General features: G+C 43.6%; 8 protein-coding genes across 8 annotated transcripts; 5 read left to right on the top strand and 3 right to left on the bottom strand.

Annotated features, from left to right (window-relative positions):
* Window positions 1-546: 546 nt before the first annotated feature.
* EAE97_004999 (uncharacterized protein) lies at window positions 547-1485 on the top strand (the record flags this gene model as incomplete). Its single annotated transcript, XM_038875511.1, has 1 exon — window positions 547-1485. The coding sequence occupies one exon, from the start codon at window positions 547-549 to the stop codon at window positions 1483-1485; it is 939 nt and encodes a 312-aa protein (XP_038733868.1).
* A 960-nt stretch (window positions 1486-2445) lies between these two features.
* Window positions 2446-4348, top strand: EAE97_004998 (uncharacterized protein). The gene is made up of 3 exons (XM_038875510.1): window positions 2446-3134; window positions 3332-3428; window positions 3555-4348. The coding sequence occupies exons 1-3, from the start codon at window positions 2650-2652 to the stop codon at window positions 4011-4013; spliced, it is 1041 nt and encodes a 346-aa protein (XP_038733867.1). The 5' UTR covers window positions 2446-2649; the 3' UTR covers window positions 4014-4348.
* A 554-nt stretch (window positions 4349-4902) lies between these two features.
* On the bottom strand, window positions 4903-7904 carry EAE97_004997 (uncharacterized protein; the record flags this gene model as incomplete). The annotated part of the gene is made up of 5 exons (XM_038875509.1): window positions 4903-5881; window positions 5931-6101; window positions 6157-7189; window positions 7267-7378; window positions 7434-7904. The coding sequence occupies 5 exons, from the start codon at window positions 7902-7904 to the stop codon at window positions 4903-4905; spliced, it is 2766 nt and encodes a 921-aa protein (XP_038733866.1).
* An 841-nt stretch (window positions 7905-8745) lies between these two features.
* EAE97_004996 (uncharacterized protein) lies at window positions 8746-9357 on the top strand (the record flags this gene model as incomplete). Its single annotated transcript, XM_038875508.1, has 3 exons — window positions 8746-8788; window positions 8858-8880; window positions 8944-9357. 3 exons carry the CDS (start codon window positions 8746-8748, stop codon window positions 9355-9357), a joined length of 480 nt encoding a protein of 159 aa, XP_038733865.1.
* Window positions 9358-9474: 117 nt separating this feature from the next.
* EAE97_004995 (uncharacterized protein) lies at window positions 9475-10435 on the bottom strand (the record flags this gene model as incomplete). Its single annotated transcript, XM_038875507.1, has 5 exons — window positions 9475-9812; window positions 9871-9933; window positions 9983-10070; window positions 10122-10169; window positions 10287-10435. 5 exons carry the CDS (start codon window positions 10433-10435, stop codon window positions 9750-9752), a joined length of 411 nt encoding a protein of 136 aa, XP_038733864.1. The 3' UTR covers window positions 9475-9749.
* A 453-nt stretch (window positions 10436-10888) lies between these two features.
* On the bottom strand, window positions 10889-12142 carry EAE97_004994 (uncharacterized protein; the record flags this gene model as incomplete). Its single annotated transcript, XM_038875506.1, has 3 exons — window positions 10889-10993; window positions 11046-11850; window positions 11904-12142. 3 exons carry the CDS (start codon window positions 12140-12142, stop codon window positions 10889-10891), a joined length of 1149 nt encoding a protein of 382 aa, XP_038733863.1.
* A 388-nt stretch (window positions 12143-12530) lies between these two features.
* Window positions 12531-13510, top strand: EAE97_004993 (uncharacterized protein). The gene is made up of 2 exons (XM_038875505.1): window positions 12531-12743; window positions 12862-13510. The coding sequence occupies exons 1-2, from the start codon at window positions 12615-12617 to the stop codon at window positions 13189-13191; spliced, it is 459 nt and encodes a 152-aa protein (XP_038733862.1). The 5' UTR covers window positions 12531-12614; the 3' UTR covers window positions 13192-13510.
* Window positions 13511-16130: 2620 nt separating this feature from the next.
* Window positions 16131-18824, top strand: EAE97_004992 (uncharacterized protein; the record flags this gene model as incomplete). The annotated part of the gene is made up of 4 exons (XM_038875504.1): window positions 16131-16179; window positions 16273-16526; window positions 16800-18189; window positions 18244-18824. The coding sequence occupies 4 exons, from the start codon at window positions 16131-16133 to the stop codon at window positions 18822-18824; spliced, it is 2274 nt and encodes a 757-aa protein (XP_038733861.1).
* Between the last annotated feature and the right edge of the window lie 628 nt (window positions 18825-19452).

Here is a 19452-nt window from a genome sequence, read left to right as displayed (position 1 = left end):
CATCTAGACTGTTATACTTTCTACTCCAAAACTTTTCCCACAAATTTCGGATAACATCTCATTGAATGTTGTTCAACGCAAAAAATTATTCTTTGCCAAGCCGGTTAGATCGTGTTGTCCATGAATGAACCCTCATGGACTTCTCAAGTATGTCAAGCTTAAGTCAGTTCCTGAGTATACAGTATATTCTTGATCTATATCTTGTACTTTTTTGTATACTCTCAAGATTCATAGTTTCACCCTGAAAGTGCAATTATAGTCATAGAGATGCTGTGATAATTCTAGCATTAAATTACATGAGTTGATTCATTGATTCCCAGGGAAAATACCTCGAGTCATTCAAAATGAACGTTTTGATTCATATTCCTTTACCACATTATGATTCCAAAGACCAGAGTTTTAGTGCGGAAATTATGCTCTTAAGCTTCGAGATTTCCTGGGGAGAGGGAAGAAAAGCAGAAGTACAGAGAAATTATTTACTTGGACTATTTATAGGATTGCTTGAACATTCTCACAATTTACACTCGTTCACAATAAGATACAACCATGTCTCAAGGTCCCAAAGTCAATAAGAACTATCTCTACCCGTGTGCAGCAGATCAGCCGTCCCCCAGTTCAAATCCGCTCATGAACAATACATTTCCTGCCTCTTCTCCCATCGTTAACGCTCCAGCTCGTCAGTACAACCAAGATTTTCCCCATCCACCCATGAACCGTCAATCCTCTAGCGCATACCCGCACACACATGTAGCATATTCTACCTCTGCTTATAATTCTACTGGGAATGTTTCAGCCCCACAGTACAGCCAGAATTTCCCCTACTCTTCTTCAAACTCGCGACGGTCCAGCAAATACTCACCTAGTTTCGCATCCTCTACCTTTGCATCTAATCCTGCTGGCAATTCCTCAGTTGAAGACGTCCTTCCAGCAACAACTTATTTCAGCTCTGCTCAGAAAACACACCACCGTGAATCCGGTTCCTCATCGAGACACTCCCAGGCCTCATGCTTTTCAGACACATGTTCTCAACCATCCTTGCCCTCCACTCCTAGACCCTTTGACGAGCGACCTACTCAGAAATGGCTCTCTCAAATGCAGTGTGACATTCCAGTCAGGTCGACAGCTCAAGACACAAAGCGTGACTCACGCGAGTCCCGTAACCGAGAAGTCTCAGGCAGAAGTGACGGCTCGACTTCGGGATTGAGCCCCCCAGCACCAACATCAGTGGGTAGCTCCTCTCTTAATAAAGGACGGCCCCGAGAAAATGGACTGTACGTAGTTGATTATCACAGACTGAAAAGAAGGCACCCCGTTTCTAGGGAAACTCGCAAAAAGGAAACAGCGGAAAGACAGGCAGTGGCAAGATTGTCGGCGGGAAGACAGACAGCGAAGAGCCCAGCAGCCGACGGAGAGAGGGAAAAAATAGAGACACCGGAGCCTTGGGAAGAATGGCAGACTAAAGGGAAACATGGAGGCTGGATCTGAGTGATGGTACCCTCAGCGCATTTTTGAATCGAGGAGGGTTTTCTTATGTTTCCGGGTCCTTGGATTATTGAATTCTACTTCTGCTCTTGAAGTAGGTAAAAGAATTACATGTTAGATGAATGGAACAATAATTATTTTATCTTCTGGTCACGAAGAGATTATGATTTATTGAGTGATCAAAATAGTGAAACTGCGAGCTATTGCCACAAAGATGTCTTGTGTCATACACTTTTCAAGTATCGTGACTCCAAAAATTGTAGATTTTGAATTCTCGAATCCTATGTTTTATTGAGAACTATCACCTCCTTCGTCAGAGTTGAACGAAGCCATCGATATTAAAATGAGAATGGCAATCCTTTGATATTATGAAGATTGTTCACACATAAGTGGAGGATTCAAAAATCGCACCACTAGCGCCTAAATCCGCTTTAGAGATTCGTTATATTGATCATAAATCCGATCGGAACGCATTAAATGAGATAATAATGGTATGTATTCAAGAGACTCGGAGTGTGAGGTTCCCTTTCAATGTCTATGACATAGACATCGTCACAAGGAGACGGATCGCCTCATCGGCTTGCTACTGATCCTTTGCACCATCCAAGAACACAAAAAACTTCTCGTGGCAGTCACTAGACCACTCACACCAGTATCTTGCACCAACTCTATCATAGGCACTTTATCCGCACCCAGCTTTCGGGTGCCTGGTTGTAAATACCAATTTCCCGAACACCCTTCATAGCAATTTCAGCAACTGGCTTATGTAGTTTCTTATGTGAGAACAGTGAAGATTTGCCCCAGAACTCCTCATACATGCTTCTGAAAACATGGCGTTATGCAGTATTTATGAAGAGGGAGAGTGCGACGCCCTCGACACACTAGTTGGAAGGAAGAAATACTTCCGGCGAAATCCAGATGACCTACCTACATACCATTACAATTGTTTGACGACAATCATCAAATCACATAATTGCCTGTGAAATCCTTCAATGATATATATGATTTTCCGAAGCCCCTTGCAATCAGCACCAACGCAGTATCGAGGCGAGCCAGGCTCGTTTCCGGGCACCGTAACTCACTACATCACCCCAAACCACACCTCAAACAAAGGAATAACCACCTCTACCTTACCCTAACAACGCCCAACACTATAGGCTCTTCACCATGCTCCGCCCTGCCAAACGCAAAACGCAATCCTCTACTTTTTCCACCTCTACCTACGAATCCGACAGTCACGAATCCCCTGGATCCGTAGAAGTCAACGCCGGTACAACAACAGCACTCACTGCCGGTTCTACTATGTCCGCTCTTACACTTGAGGCTGATGGTGGAGCAGACGTACCTGGTGGAGTTGGGGTGGATGATCCACGCAAACCCCTCTTAGGCACAACAGGAACAGGGGTACATAAGCTTCGGACTAAGAATAGGATTCTGAATGACGACGGGTCTTATAGTGCAACTACAATTTCGGAACCAACATCTTCTTCAAATCGTGAAGGGAATGAGCCAGAATTAGAATTGGAAGAAGACGAGGACGAAGAAGAAGAGCAAGAAAACACAATGGAGAATATTAGTCGGAAATCGCAGTGGATTTTATTGGCGGTGGCTAGTGGTGCTTGTGCGGCTTTCAATGGAGTTTTTGCGAAATTGTAGGTGGTCTTGGGTTTTTTTCTAAATTGCTTCAAATCCGTTGCGGATTTAGTGATTCAATGGAAGGAGAAGTATAGAAGGGAAGAGGTTGAACATGCGCGGATGCATCGAAATGGTTTTTTCAAAGCTATACGGAATGAATGGATATGCCATGCCATCGCTAAATTCTAATGCGCTGACACTTTATTGACCGCAGAACGACAACCCAATTAACGACTTCTTTCGCAGAGCATGTTGCAGGTTTTCTGGGATTAGGGGAGGGTGAAAAGGTTGTTGAATATGGTGTACGAGGAGTGAGTTTTCCATTCTTATTCAATGGGCGATGTTTTTTCTGGATGTTACCCTTCATGAGAAACGGGACACCAACACAGCCACAAGACCTCTAAATTGTACACATTGCTAACCTATAACTGCAATAGATATTTTTCCTCCTCAACCTGGGTTTCAATGGTGTAATGTGGACCCTGTTTACCAAAGCCCTCGCTCGCGGTACCTCAACCGTTCAAGTTTCCATTATAAACACATCTTCCAATTTCATGATCACGGCCGTTCTCGGCTTTATAATATTCTCGGAAAGTTTACCACCATTATGGTTCTTAGGCGCGGCGTTGCTAGTTGCAGGGAATGTGATTATCGGAAGAAGAGAAGAGGAAGAGAAGGGTAATAGTGGAAATGATATGGAGAATGGAGAAGGTAGAAGGAGAAGCGGAAGCGAAGGAGAAGAAAGGGAAGGACTGTTAGGAGAAGAGTTAGAATTGGGCGGGGGTATTGTGGAGGGTTCTGATGACGAACATTCTAAAAGAGATGATGATGTTTTGGATTTGGGATTGGATGATGAGGGGAAGAGTGACGAGGAAGAGGATTTATTAATCCATTGATTAGAAAGTACATTACTTGTATAGATGTGTTTTTGGCATATATAGCTCGATATTATACGGGTGGCAGAACGTTGTTTGGCGTTAATCTTGAATTTTGATACGAATTATTATGATATTGTGGTATGTTCATTAGATCTACTCGCTGTTCTCCGTTCTACACCCAAATTTTATGCTTCAATCCTGGTAGATGACTAATATACGAGAAATCACTTATATAATTCTATATATCAAGAAGACTATGGACCGAACGCCAAAAACCTACGTCAAACATGCTCAAAATGGCAGCGTGCAATATTGAGGAAAGAAAGCTCCCCAAGAGGCGACGAAATTGAGCATATAGATTTCAATCAGAGCTCACCGGGAACTGATCTTAAAACTGTCCGGTGAACTGCTGATTTCTTATTCCCATGGGCCATCTTTTCCGTCACGTCTCTGGACTCTGGCGTGCTTGGATTTTATTAATGGGCCCACCTTGTAGCTCTTGCGATGCTTCGCGTACGCAGAGTGATTATTTGTATAGGTATAGGTGGTTTACAGTTCCGCTCCATTTCCTATACATATTTTCTAGATAATTGATGTTCGTGTAATTCACACTCTAATGTCACATGAACTTGTAATACAAGAACATTATCTCACTAGATCTATGTGCGGAATTTTTACATTTGTACAAATCTTTATTTGATCTATATATGTATATTTGTACAAACCGCACTGGTTCATGAATCTATCTAGAAGCCGTGAGGCGAAACATAATCATCTTTCTAATAAGGCATTCACACCCACCCGCCCTTAACTCCACGAAATACGGATTCGCCATCTACGCAGATCTAAGCCCCATTACATACCCATCATTCATCCCAATAATATACAACTCTAACTCACTCACCACTCAACGCAACAATCTCAGAACATCTCCCATCCTCGTCTCCTTCCCCTTTCCTCTACCCTTGCCCGCCTGCTCCTGAAATGCCCTACCGACCAATTTTCGCTTCTCCGCCTGAATCTCCAAAACTCTCTCCTCAATGCTGTCCTCCATTACCAATCTCCAAACCCTACATTCACGCTTCTGTCCTAATCGATGCACACGATCTACCGCCTGATCTTCGATTGCCGGGGCCCACCAGGAATCGGCTAGGATGACTGTATCTGCTGCTACTAAATTGAGACCTACGGAGCAAACGGCCAAACTAGCGAGGAGGATTCGACATTCGGGATCGCTTTCGAGGGACTGCATGCCATTGTCACGTTGTGGAGCCGTCATTGAACCATCGATACGAGCAAATTTGATTCCAGCTTGCTCGAGTTGTTTTTGGATGATGTTGAGGAATGAAGTCCATTGCGAGAAGATGACGACTTTGGAAAGTGGGTCACTGTGTGTGACTTTGATGATTTGCATCAGAGCTTCGGTTTTGGAAGATTGCTCATCTGTATTGATTTCCTCGTCTTCGGCTGTTTCGACGGCAGGGTGAACGAGAACTTCCTTGTTCTCGAGATGTGCACGGCACATTGGACATTTGTGTTGGAGTTCGATAGTGCGCTCGATACATTCCTGTCCAAAAACGTGTTTGCAGGTTGTGATGACCGGGTTGTGGAGTTCTTCGAGACAGATGGAACATTCTTCGTGGTTGTCAATATTGAGCTGAAGAAGCATTTGTAGGGCGAGACGAGTCTCGGCGTTGAGTACAACTACGTCATCATTTTCAATAATTTCCATGAGGGTGTTGACTCTGTTCTCGCAAAGCTTCCAGTGGTTGCATACTTGACGCATGCGAAGCAGAATTTCAAGTATGTGAGTGTATTGAATTTTGTTTTTCTTGACAGACTGCGACTGCTTTTGAAATTGATCAGCCATACCTTTAGCTTGTTGACTGATTTTTCGTTAGTATAGGCATCGGGAGATTGGATGTTGGTACTCACACTAAAGCTTTATAAATCTTCAATTCATCATTTCTGAACTTGACCTTGTGGACGAACTCTGACAATTCTGGCAATTTCAAATCGACAAACTTCATATCCTTCTTGCGTCGCAAGCACAAAGCTCTCATTGTTGTTTGTAGAAGCAGTTCTGCTTCGTGATTTCTTGAGGCTCTAAACGTAAGTTAGCATAAGTCATTAACTTGATGCTCCTTGGGTGAGCACTTACAATGGACGAGTAAATACGGCGTTGAAAACCTCAAGCTCATTGAGACCACCACCAATACCCAAGAATCTGAGCATCGAGTAAAAGTCCTTGATAGTGTTGACAATCGGAGTTCCTGTTAGTACCCATTTTGAAATGGCACTGATACTTGTTGCTGCAATCGCACTCTTTGTCTTTGGATTACGGATGATGTGACCTTCATCTAAGACGGTTCTGCGCCAATTGAACGAAAATAATCCAGAAGTAGTCGGAACTTTCGCGGGAAGCTTTGAACCGCGAGGAAACAGCTCTGAGCTAAGTGTGCCGTAAGTGGTGATAACAACATCGTACTTTTTAAAGTCACTAGGGGTCATTTCCTTGACCTTGCCTTGGCTACCATGGTAAGTCAAGACTTTCAAGGCTTTGTCTTTCTTGATATGTCTTTCCATTTGCTGTGCCCAATTTGACATAACACTGACCGGTGCAACGATCAAAGTCGTACCTGATCCACCTTCAAGAATAAGAGAGATAACCTGCAAAGTCTTTCCAAGACCCATATCATCTGCAAGTATACCGCCCGAGGCCAACTTCGGAGCTTTGTCACAATAGTTGGTGGCGATATTTTTGTAGGTGCCTTTATGTTCTTTCGAGGCTTTCCAAAGTTGCACAACCTTGTCTGATTTCGCATCTGGTAAAACTAGGCTCTCTTTCTCAAGCATCCACGCTAAGCCTTGACGCTGATACGGAAGTAATGTAGCCTTGAGATCTTTTGGTTGTTCTGCCATGGGCATCTTTGAGAGTGCATCTTCAGGTAAACCCAACTCTTCAGCCATCTTATCCACTTCTCTCGGATTGAATCTCTCGCTGTTCGCAACAAAATGTGCAAGATCGATTACTGGTTGAGGTGTTGGCTCTACTTGACTAGAGCTACCAGCTTGAGAAGATGTGAAACCCATTTGCTTTCTCTGCGAGGGTAGAACTAGAGCCTTCGGCGGCTTTGGTGGCGCCACTTCTCGTCTCTTCAATGGTAATCTCTTGGCGGCCAACTGCTTCTCCACTAGTTGTATAGTCAGCAAGCAGACACATTATCTTAGAAACTCTTGTAGCAGATGAGTGCTTGAGAATATAACATACAGTTAGCTCTCACGACCGGATCCGCTGGTCCATAAATCTTAAGCAAAACAGGGCAATCATATGCTCTCTTTTCTCCAGTAAGAACTCCCTCCATAACAATTGTTCTCGCGTCCTGAGTTTTGCATCAGTCTCCATTTCACATCATCAATATCTCCAGAAGTACATACCAAAAACCCTGCCAACTTAGAAGCCAGCTCCCTCGGCAAGTGTCCAATCTGTGTACCTCTCACATTGTTGATACGAATCGCATTCGAATCATATGGATTTTTCGGTTCTCTCCTAACCATGACCTGTTCACCAGCCGTCGCATATCCGTCATAAAATCTAACGCCCACAATCTTCCCATCAAGAGCTCCAACCAAAACCCAACCAAAGCCCTCTTCGACATCTTGACTCAAATCAATAATCTCATCTTCATCACCCTCACCCCACTGATCACGGACATTCAAAGCTTGACTCGAAATTGAGTTTCCAGCAACCTGTGAAGGTCTTAAAGAACCAGAACCAGCTGTTGACAGGCCGGGTGTAGAATTGAGTCTGGGTTGCTTGGGCTGAGCGCGAGGTACCTCATCCTCTGAATCCGAGTTTGTCAAATCGACAAAACCGGACGACGCGCTGCGTTTTCCTAGATTCGACATGGTGAATCCCAAAATCAATTTATCATGTACCAAAATTCCAAAATGTGGTTGTTGCAAAGGAAAGTTTGACGCATTTGTAAGGTTCAATTAAGTTTAAGAACATCGGTGATTACATGGGCCTGGGACGCCTGAGCACGTGATTGTGGTCTTTGTGTCCAATCGATTTGCTTGTATGTTTAAGTGAAGTGTTTCTCATGTGTAAATTGATTGCTACCTCTCACCTTCTTCTGTCAATAATGTGGTTGTTTGTTCTAAATCTTTATTGCTAGCTGGGTAAGTGCTAGAATGCTCTACCCCGGTTCGGGACTGCACAACCTAATGACTCCATATGCTAGCTCTTTTAGCATACGTAGGTACCTAGGGAACTCTAGCTAATTTGATATACCACTATTCGCTATTGCGAACTAAACATCGATATTGCATGTTGTAGACTCATCTGATAAAAGCATAGATAACGTTAACTCATGTTCTCTTTCATTTCCTCCCATCTACCCTTTCTCAAGACTCGTAGCATTCAACCTCACACTGCCACATGCAGCTCATCGTCATCATCATCGCCCAAAACCAAGCTCTTATCCCTGCTCTCTTCATTCGAAAGAACGGGATCCAACACATTTAGCTCCTAGAATTAATAGAAAGGTAACGCAAGCCTGATAAAAATTCTTGAACTATTTGTCTTCCCGTCCAAACGTCTTTAAGATCAAGATGATATGAAATTTGTGACTAGAAATTTGTGTATTCTATTCAATTTTTGACAGCTTTTGCGAACTTTGGTATAAATTTGTATATTTGGACAGAGCAGCAAAGCATATTTACATTGTCTTCGAGATTCCAAGTCAAGATGATTCGAGAGAGATTAGTGATGTTATTGATTAATATTTTCTGTATGTCCATTTTCTACGATCTTCCATCATCCAGTCGCCTATACAATTATAAAACTAATCGAATCAAAGGTCCGCCCGTGACAGTTATGGCCGTAAGTCTCTCATCCCCCCTCCTCAACCTCAATTTCACTCTCCTAGACTAACATCTACCCCAGATCGCAGGCGTGGGTGCCGACTGTCTCCTTAACACTATTCTTTTCCTCCTAGGCGTCATTCCCGGCCACATCCACGGTTTCTATATAACCTGCACCTATTTTTCTCGAAAGAGTAAAGTTCGAAAGGGACAGTATCCAGGCGGACCGAAAATGGGTATTTATAGTGAGAGGGTTTGGTATGGGGGTGCCAGCTCAAGACGCATAGATGAATTGTGGGAGAAGAGGGAGAGTGAGAGGATTGAAAAGTTGGAGAAGAAAGGCAGAGGGTTCATGGGGAGAAAGAGTCAAAATGGGAAAAACAATGGGAGAGGTGAGGTGCTGAGAGTGCATAGTGATGTGGGGGTAGAGAGGATGGATTCAAGCGCTGGTAGAGGGGGTGGCAGAGGAATGGGGAGGAGTACGACGATGGTGTAGGATATTGCAACGAATAAGCTTCAAAACGGTTTGACGCTGATGCTCACTTGGGCACAGAATAGAAGTAAATGCAGGCAGGTAATCTTTCTTGGACAAATAGAGAAGGACTGATATAAGTCGAACACAGTTTGTAGAGCCTGCTCATGATCTAATAGCCTCTATTTCATTATCATCCTTCCAATACCCTATGATCATCAGAATTTTGTTACAAACATGCTTCTGCCGCTTGATATATCCTCAATATCTTGTAAAAAAAATAAGAGAAATCGTAGCTTAACAACGAAAATTTGTTGCGCGCCAAGATTTCCATGTCCATAAATAGTCCTACAAATACGCACGCAACGGGTATCCTCGCAAAATAGTCGAAATGCACATCAACAGCGTGCAACTGTTCACTTGTCGATGTTGTCAAAACCATAAAGAGGTCTTCCTTGTCGACGCAATGCCCAAATGACCTAACATGACATTATCAGCTTTGAGTCTCAACCAGTGACTGTAGCACAAGAAACCCACATCGTTGACAGTGACCGTCTTTCTCTTCGAGTGTTCAACTATAGCGACGCAATCCTTCAAAATCTGTAAGGGATCAGTCCAACGATCTCGGTATTGTAGTGAGGGTACAGACCTCATTCAAACGTGATTTGATCGCCTCACGGACATCGCCATAGATCAACGACGAGATACGTTTGACACCACCTCTGCGTGCTAGACGTCTGTGAATTGCAATTAGTTCGAATCTTCAGCCTTATCACGGAAGTACTAACCGAATATCACCTTTGGTAATACCATTAATGTTATCCTTCAAGACCTTTCTAGAATCGGAAACATATTAGCAAATTATCCATTGTATTTGTGAATTGTACAATCCTTGAGGACAGTGATAAATGAAGTAACCTCAAGAACTATAGAGATTGATCCAGAAAACTCACCGATGTCTTCTCAAACGAGGACCTCCAATCCCCCTACCACCTGGCCCGGTCTTGCCCTTGCCTCCGCCAAGGCTTGACATAACGGTCTTTCCGGCCATTGAATGATGACCTTTTCGAGTGTATGGTGAGGATAAGTTTTGTGGTGCCATTTTATTACAAGGAGCTGATATACGGCTATAGAGAAGGGAGCGATTTATCGTAATATTATCACTCGATCATACATCCAATGGAGTTGAGACAATTGTTTGAAAGTTGAAAGGGATTGAACAAACGAAAGTTGAACGCGCTTGGGAAGCGGGGGAAAACGAAGTCACGGGACTTAATACTAGCGCGTTCTTCTGCTTTTTCCTCTCACCCAAGTCTCACTTTCAATACTAAATACTAGGTATGTACTGAGGAATTTTAATATTCTGAAAAAGAACTTCTGTTAATATCCAAGCCTCCTAAAGAGACTCTATTATCCCATAAGGTATCTTCAAGCCCTAAAATGTATGTGCTTATTCTCCAACGCACCCATGATGTCTCTTGTTTCGCTGACGCCCGAAAACCCAAAAAATTTGACATGTAAAAACATCAATGCTATAAACTCAAGTCCCAAGGTATCATTCGGAAATAAACGTGGCTTCTGTGTATAAAACTCCCTCCTCTGTAATCACTTCATCTCCAATCTTTAGTGTCAAGGTTGTTGGCTTATTACGCGGGGAGTACTACATGCAGTATTAGTATCGCGGAATTTCTTAGGAAGTATATATGACAAACCTGGTAGATATATGGTCTTGTTCCAGCAACATTGCCCACAATTTTCTTGACAAACCCAGGGACTTCAGCCATGATATCAACTCTATCGAGTCTTTCCTCAAGGTCTGTTTCGATTAAACCAGAAACAGATTTTCCGTCCTTTGTCTTTCCTTGCCAATCAAATTTGACCGCCTCTGGTTCCGGCCAGCCAGCATCCTCATCATTCTTGATCCGGGTGTGTTTTGCGGTATTTCCAGCTCCGGCACAGATGATTTCACCATCCTTGACTATGCCACCAACACTGACAACGGTAGAACCATATGCTGGAGGTGTTGTGTATTCCATCATTATGGCTGAAAATTGTGGACCTTGATAGTTAACAAAATTCCACTTTGCGGCAGCGTGATGTGGTTTCATTCCCTGGAGCGCATGTATGAACAATGCCTTGCCCTTGAAGTCTATTGACCCATCTTTGGTTGTAATGGATCCTTTGGTGATAGTTCGTGGCCAAAATGCATGTCTCATCGAACCCCAAGGAGCCTTTGGATCTGTGCCATAATATGATTTGCCATCTTTACCGACATGGAAACCCGGAGCAACTCGAGTCACTGTGAGGTTGACGATGGATGCTTCATTTGTCATGGATTTGATAGTATATTCTGTGCCGTCCTCAGATAGATCAATGGCAACATCGTCTGCATAGAAGCAGGTTTTATCATCACTGAACTCGACGTTGCTGAGTTGATCGGAACTCCAGAGATTAGGCTTTGAGCTGCCTTTAGGATAGGAGATCTTGCAGTTGAACTGAGTTGTGGTTCGCACGCCACTTCCTATAGTGTCAGCATCTCGTTCTTACAAGGAGAGAAGTGTAAATCATACATAACATTACTGTGTATAACTTGCGCCATAGCAATGTGTCCACTATTAGCCATGAAGTAGAAAGTCTGAGTCTCTACGCTCGTTGAGTCCATAGCGACCCATTTCATATCTTCTCTCGAAAGTTCGGTGTATGGCGTGGTTTCTGCTTGCTTGCCGACTGGTATAATCGCTGACGGTCCATAGATTGGTTCTGCTGTGCCGGCAACATTGGCCATTGTCTTTTTGGCCCAGTTCATCATCTTGAAAATTTGTGTTATTGTATCTTTGGCAAGTGAAATGATTTATTGTGATGTTTGTCTTTGAGAGAGGGACAACCGTCCTTCAAGTACCAAGATAACGCCCCATCATCTTGTTCCTGCCTAATGCATACATCATCCAGAATTAATCACGTGCAAGCCCCTTTCATAGATTTGGAAGGGATTAATCTTGCTGTCGTTTGCGAAGAATATCAAATTGTATACAAATGACGTATTATTGTAAAAGGCATTGTGTCGCATCATTTTACAGAAATCAAATGAGTTTCGGCATGTGGATTATCTAAAATTTGGGGTAACCTTGAAAGGCTGAATGGATCCTTGACCGAAAAACCCATGTCATTTTTAGAACCTTATCGACAAGGCGACAGACGCGGCCTAAAAATTTAATTTATCAAATTGACCTCAAGAAAGCTTCATTGCCAGGACATCTTCCTCAGCCAGCACCTTCATAACGATGTCGAAAGCACGCGCAGCTTCAGATGTGATAGTGAAGCTCATAGTAGGGGCAGGACAAGCCAGTCCTAGTCCTCCGGTCGGTCCTGCATTGGGAAGTAAAGGTGTAAAGTCAATGGACTTTTGCAAGGTACGCACATCCCCAACCTGCACAGTTCCTGAATCTTGTTGCATTTTCGACTTCATTTGTATCATAAATACAATTTTTGTCGTTTTCAATTGGTCAATCAGTCTAATAGTTTCGCTAGGAATTTAATGCGAGAACTGCCCATATGAATCCAGGAACCCCAATTCCCGCGAGAGTTACAGTGCGACCAGATCGATCATTCCATTTCGAACTACGTACGCCGTCCACATCGTGGCTACTTCTCAGTGCTGCGGGTGTTGAGGCGAAGAAGGGAAAGCTAAAGGGAGCACCAGATTCAACAACGGTCGTGGGTACTGTCAGTCTGAAGCACATCTACGAGATTGCCAAAATAAAACAATCAGAATTGCGCCTATCGGGGTTATCTTTGGAGGGGCTTTGCAAATCAGTGATTGCGCAGGCGAAAACCATTGGGGTTAAGGTTGTCGCATGAAGGGGGCGAGGGGTTGTCGATCAGGCTGATTCGAAAAGGCTGAGTCAATACACACGTGTGATATCATTGCGGCGGCGTTGGGATTCATATGTACACTACTCTCAGAGGGAAACCTGAGATTACATGGTGTAAAATAGACGATTTTCATGACGGTTTAACCTCGACAATGTTTCGACTAGGACATTAAGGACATGAATATTTCGTTAACAGGACTGATAGTTCCGCGTTTGTGGGTGCTTGTCCAATAGAATACTCAGAAATGGACTCATGTATCAATACAAACTTTTCCAAAACCATGCACACTTGGCAGATTTGTTTCACTTTGCTCTGAATTAAAGCTGCGCTTCCAAATACTTGAATATTGGGCGCTCAGCGGGAGTAAATACATATCCATTGAGTAGGTAGGCTCATAGGTCATGCTTCCTAAGATGTCTCTTCACGGAACGGAATGTCTCCCATTGGGAATCCGAGACGAACTCCGGATTGCCTCGAGCTAATTGGATCACGTGTAACTATCTCCTCCAATCCTTCTGGAACGCTTTGCGCAACCCCAGCAGCGAAATCGGGGCTTCAGGGGTTGTCCTCGGTAACACTCGGTATCACTTAGGCTTGGCTTTGACAGTGGAGTTCTAGAAGAAAGCTAGAAGAATCGTATCCAGCTATCTACGACCAATGCAGCCTTAAGTGTCAATAAAGCAGGAAGATCTACAAACCAAATCGCCTCCCAAGAATGTACAACGATCCACTCACAAACGATGCTCAGTATCGGATGTGCCGGGACAAAATACGATGCTAATGTTGTACAAGCAAGCAGGCGCCTCTGTAGACTCGACGTGCATAATCTTGTGCCTGCTGAGCTGCTGTGCAAGTGCAAGATAAAGACTTTGGCGAATGAAGCAATTAGAGATGCCTGGTATTAATTTGAGTCTTCTGATTTGAGCGACTCGAGACGGGACCAATTTCTCCATCACAGGAGAATTGCTGGTTCCAATTACATAGAGACATATGCCTTATTTGTTGTGATGAGCTTGCTGTAATGAGTCTCAGAAGTCAAGATGGCATGCCAGTCCGTACTTATTGATAGGTTGTCCCCCTTTCTCATCTAGGTTTACAAGGCGGATTCAATGAGATGGAATCACCAGTCAGCCACATCTACTGAATGACTACTACTTCGTACAGTCTACGTGCCTCTGTGCGAAGTAAAGGTGCAGTTCTAGGTTGGGCTTTAAATTTTCTCCATCTATTTATTTTTATCCTGCCTGTGTTAAAATTTCGATCCACCTCTCCATAATGCCTGGCCCAAAACGGAATGATCGTGGTCGAGACCTATGTTGTAGATAATCTCAGCTTATGTGATTTGCTGAGCACAAGAGTCTCTATCTATCTACGCACGTAGAAAAAAAAAACTCGATTTTCTCTCATCACATGTGTTTAGTTAGAGAATGAAGGGTTTTACCAGTAGACCTCATACCTCGCAACTCGTCAAAACTTTTTTCTTTTTCTTTTTCTTTTTCTTTTTCTTTTTCTTTTTCAAGCGGCGACAGGCCAGCCTGACCGCATGTAGAAAAAGAAGCAAAGACTTCCAAGTTGTTTGTGGTATGATTAGTCAGCTCTGCACAATCCAAATGAATGAGAGTCAATGGAAATTATCTTCAACCCTGGGAGTACCTAGATAGAACTGACTGGTAGGAGGGATCCATTGAAGTTTTCTCGTTTTCTCGTTTTCTCATCTCTTCATTACAATTTACAAAGCACCGGGCGGTACTCGAGTAATATCCTTTTTGATGGATGCTTCTGAAATCAACTGTCCAATTTTACATTATTGCTCCATAGACGCCTTTTTGTAATATTTTGGTACGCTGCACGGTACATAGCATCTCGATCAATTCCATGTAAATTATTATCCGGCTTACATCATATATACCACCAGACACCAGACACCACACATCATCATCATACACCTGAATTCGAAGGAAATAAAGAAGGCATCAGAATATGACTAGCACATGTCTATCGTCACACTACAGTCATCCATCTTCTGGTTGTTATTAAAGCCGATGCAAATCCGACCTATCACACTTGGTATTCTCCATTACAGATTATTACCTGGTACACATCTTCGTTTCTCTCCTCGTACCTCTTATTATCATATCCGACCTTTCCCACTTCATCAAGCATCGAGTATTACCTTGCCAATTCCAGTTTAGATATTGCTTATGATCTAGGGTCTCTTGGTCTTTTGTGCATTCAAGGTTCAATTATTAACCGGTACCCCGTCATCATGGCTACTCTTGTTCCACCCACCACCTAACATTCAAAATCCTTCCTCCACTAAAAACTTTGACTTTGACTTTGACTTTTGGCTACTCCAGTCTACTACCCACCACCCATTGAAAATCCTCAGAGATCCGGGCTTGGTATTCCTACTACCTCCGCTACCAGTTCTTGACCAATTTGTTCATTACTTCGTACTGTTTGTTGCTGGTACATAAATTTCTTGGTTGTACATGATCTAATCGAATCAGTTGGAGAAAGATTCTTGACTCGAATCTTCAAAGACTTCATTAAAATACACGGTCAAAAATACATACAATACTGTACAGTACATGCTGTGTACCATTGGTTACTTACTTCATTTGCATTTTCTATCTTTCTCTTTGATGAATCTGAATATTCAATCTGATGCTTAATCATTCATCGATTGGTGCAAAACTCATCATCTCGGCTTCTTCTTCCGTTTAGTTTGCTCTCTTACAGTTTTGTATCCGCTTTTGACTCAAGAGAAACGCTCCGAAAGCCCCACCATCAAACCTCCAAATTCTCCTTTCAGATTCAACCTTCTCACTTACAACCTGCCCCGACTTTCGTGAAGGCTCCGGAGGGCTATCCTCGACCATAGTGCAATTGCTCCAATATCCTATACCCCCATCGCTCTCACTATGGCTGAACCTCAAGAATCATCATCGTCTACTCAGACGGCCCCGCTCGGTGAGTCTCTGCGCTTACTCGTGCTGTTGTCGACCCAATCACGACATCTTGTCAACATACATTGAGAAAATGAGGCTAACAATGGCCACGCAGGCTCTACACCTTTCAAATTGAACGGCAAATCCTCTACTGAAGATTCCCCACAAGTCCGGTTCGCCGCGGTCAACGAGCAAATAGCACCGGATGCAAGCTTCGCTGGTCTGGATCATAGCACGGCTACGCAGAACATGTTAAATAAGGAGCAGGTAGATTTAGATCAGCTATCGAAAACACTTCAAGGAACTCATCTACAAGAACGTCGCATGAGCCATTTTGCATTCGAGCCTGTGTCTCTACCAGCTTCGAGAGTACGTCATTTCTATTTGCAGCATTCTATATTTCAACGGGTTCTGCCAATGTGTGGTTTGATATAGTTCAGCTTGAAGTGTCAAACTGTAGCAAAGTCAAAATTTGGCTGAACCACGGGCTGGATTTAGTAGACTCTATGCATTGAGAACCACAATTTGCTTTGCAAGGAATACGCATTACATGGCCCACAATAGCGTATATTGCTATTGTCCATATTTGACTTGGTTTCTGTTTGGAGTCTTGTACCGTCCTACTAACTCGTTGAATTGTAGATACCCTCAACCGAAGAGAACTCGCGAGAGGCTAGCCGATATAACACACACAGTTCTTCGAGTCGACCCTCCCCCCATCAAAGTCCTCGAACATCATCCATGCATTCTCCACCCATAACCCCTGCTGCAACACGATCGAGAGATGCTCCGACCGAAGCAGCAAAGGGGGTTCCAGTCCCGAAAGTGGCTGCGGAGGGCGATCCGGCGGCTATGACACCTCAGATTTCACCACCCAGAACCTCACCCTCAACTACCGACGCTGACGCGTCTCGACCTGGATCTTCTGGGCAAATAATGACTAGCCCTACTAGCAATTCTGACGAATCATGTCAATCAAAACCACATCATACATTTTCGATTGGTCCTACTGCGAACGATACCTCCGTCCCTGCATCTCGAGAACCTAGTCCCGCCCGCTCTGCTACTCCCTCGGCCTACAGCAGACCTTTTACACCAGCCGGCGATATAGATGATCCTTATGCCGCATCTCGAAGAGTCCCGCAGCCCAAGAATGCCGAAGCCATTGAGTCGAGGTTCAGATTTGGCGCGGTAGGCGCAAAAAACCGACAGTCTCCAAGCTCATCCACAACTAGCTTACCTAGATCCTCCAGAAGTGCGGCAGATGGAAAGACACCGGCACAAGGTGTCGAGAAACGACACACTGGATTATTTGGACATAAAAACCATCTATCGGGTGTCCACGATGATAGTGCATCAACAATACACAAAGCTCACGGTTCCATGTCAGAGCTCAAGCGATTCTTGAAAATTGGTCAACATAAAGCCAAGCGTGCCGGCTCTCCAACGCCATCTACTAAATCTGGTAGCTCAATAAATAAAGCATCACCATCTAGCAAAGGACAACAGCTTCCATTTGGTGATGACCACGGGCTAACTTCGAAGTATGGGAAGTTTGGAAAGGTTCTTGGAGCTGGAGCTGGAGGCTCCGTACGTCTGATGAAGCGAAGCAGTGATGGTAAAACATTCGCCGTAAAGGAGTTTCGCGCCAGGCATTCTTACGAATCAGAGAAGGAATACACGAAGAAAGTAACTGCCGAATTTTGTATAGGATCAACTCTACATCATGGCAATATCATCGAAACGTTGGATATCGTGCAAGAGAAAGGAAAATGGTACGAGGTCATGGAATATGCACCTTACGATCTATTTGCCGTTGTGATGACTGGTAAAATGTCGAAAGAAGAGGTTACCTGCTCATTTCTTCAGATTTTGAGTGGTGTCACATACTTGCATAGTATGGGCCTAGCTCATCGAGATTTGAAACTTGATAATGTTGTGGTCAACCAATATGGTATTATGAAAATTATCGATTTTGGTAGTGCTAGCGTGTTCTTGTATCCCTTTGAAGGAGGCATCACGCTTTCCAGTGGTACGTTACTTTAAACTTCCTGAAGAAAAAAAAAACATGCTAATATTCTTGTAGGTATTGTTGGCTCTGATCCTTACCTCGCTCCAGAGGTGTATGACGAGAAGAGATATGACCCACAGCCAGCTGATATATGGTCCCTTGCAATCATCTTCTGCTGCATGTCTTTGCGCAGATTCCCATGGAAAATGCCTAGAATGACGGATAATTCCTTCAAGTTGTTTGCCTCTCCTCCATCACCAAAACCAGAACATTCCAATGGAACAACCACACCAGCCACAAAGGAGTCGGATACCAAACCTCCTAATTCGAAAAACGGTCCTAACGGCTCTGGTTCTGATGTTGACATGCTCACCTTGATTAATTCTATCGAATCAAGGAAGCCTGAGCCACCAAAGCCAGAAGTGATTAAAGGACCAGATAGATTACTCCGTCTCCTACCCAGAGAGAGTAGAGAAATTATCGGATTGATGTTGAAGCTGGATCCAAAGAAGAGAGCTACGATGGCACAGATACTGGATAATCCCTGGGTAAGAGACACAGTGATATGCCGTCAAGACTCAGATGGCAAACCCATATCAGCTCCAGGCCACACACATACTCTTGAGCCACCAACACCACCTCCTTCCTCAAAATAACGAATTTTACGTAGCCTTGGATGACTCTTCATTTGCATAGTCAGGGTTGGGATTAGGGGGCGTTTTGGGTGGGATGGTTCACCTAGGTTGATTGGTTCATATTGATGGCACTACTTCACAGTGCAGTGCATAAGGCTCATTTTTAGATAGTAGAAGAATTGCGGTAGATTGTATATCCATAGGAGTGTTGGAGGTCTTATATCATTTTGGAACCGTTACTAGATACATATCTCGAGGTCGTTTTAGATAGGAATGTTGTTGAGTCCTTATGATATTAACGACTGTTTTTAATTAAAGCATAGCTATATATATAATTCTTGAAATACGATTGTAGTCTCCTAGTTCTTTGCTTACTTCAACAGTTCAAACGTGAATAACTTATAGAATTCGGCTGCTCGAGTGACAATTCGACAATGCCATCCACTCCCATCCCTTTGGCGTAACCTTTTCTTATTTATTTTTATTACAATTAAGACGTCCCCTGCCGCTTCTACTCCCTCCACGGCCTCCATTAATGTTTGCCGCTCTTCTTGCTCGTCGATCTAAGGTATGCGGGGTTTTCGAGGATAGCATGCCAGCCAATATTCGACTATTTAACGAATTCTCAAGGGTTTGAAGCTTCAAACTC

This window comes from Botrytis byssoidea, assembly GCF_014898295.1.
Source record: "Botrytis byssoidea strain MUCL 94 chromosome Unknown BBYS_008, whole genome shotgun sequence".
Lineage (NCBI taxonomy): Eukaryota > Fungi > Ascomycota > Leotiomycetes > Helotiales > Sclerotiniaceae > Botrytis > Botrytis byssoidea.
The sequence above is the reverse complement of the archived record's forward strand: the minus strand, read 5'-3'. Positions and strand labels throughout refer to the sequence as shown.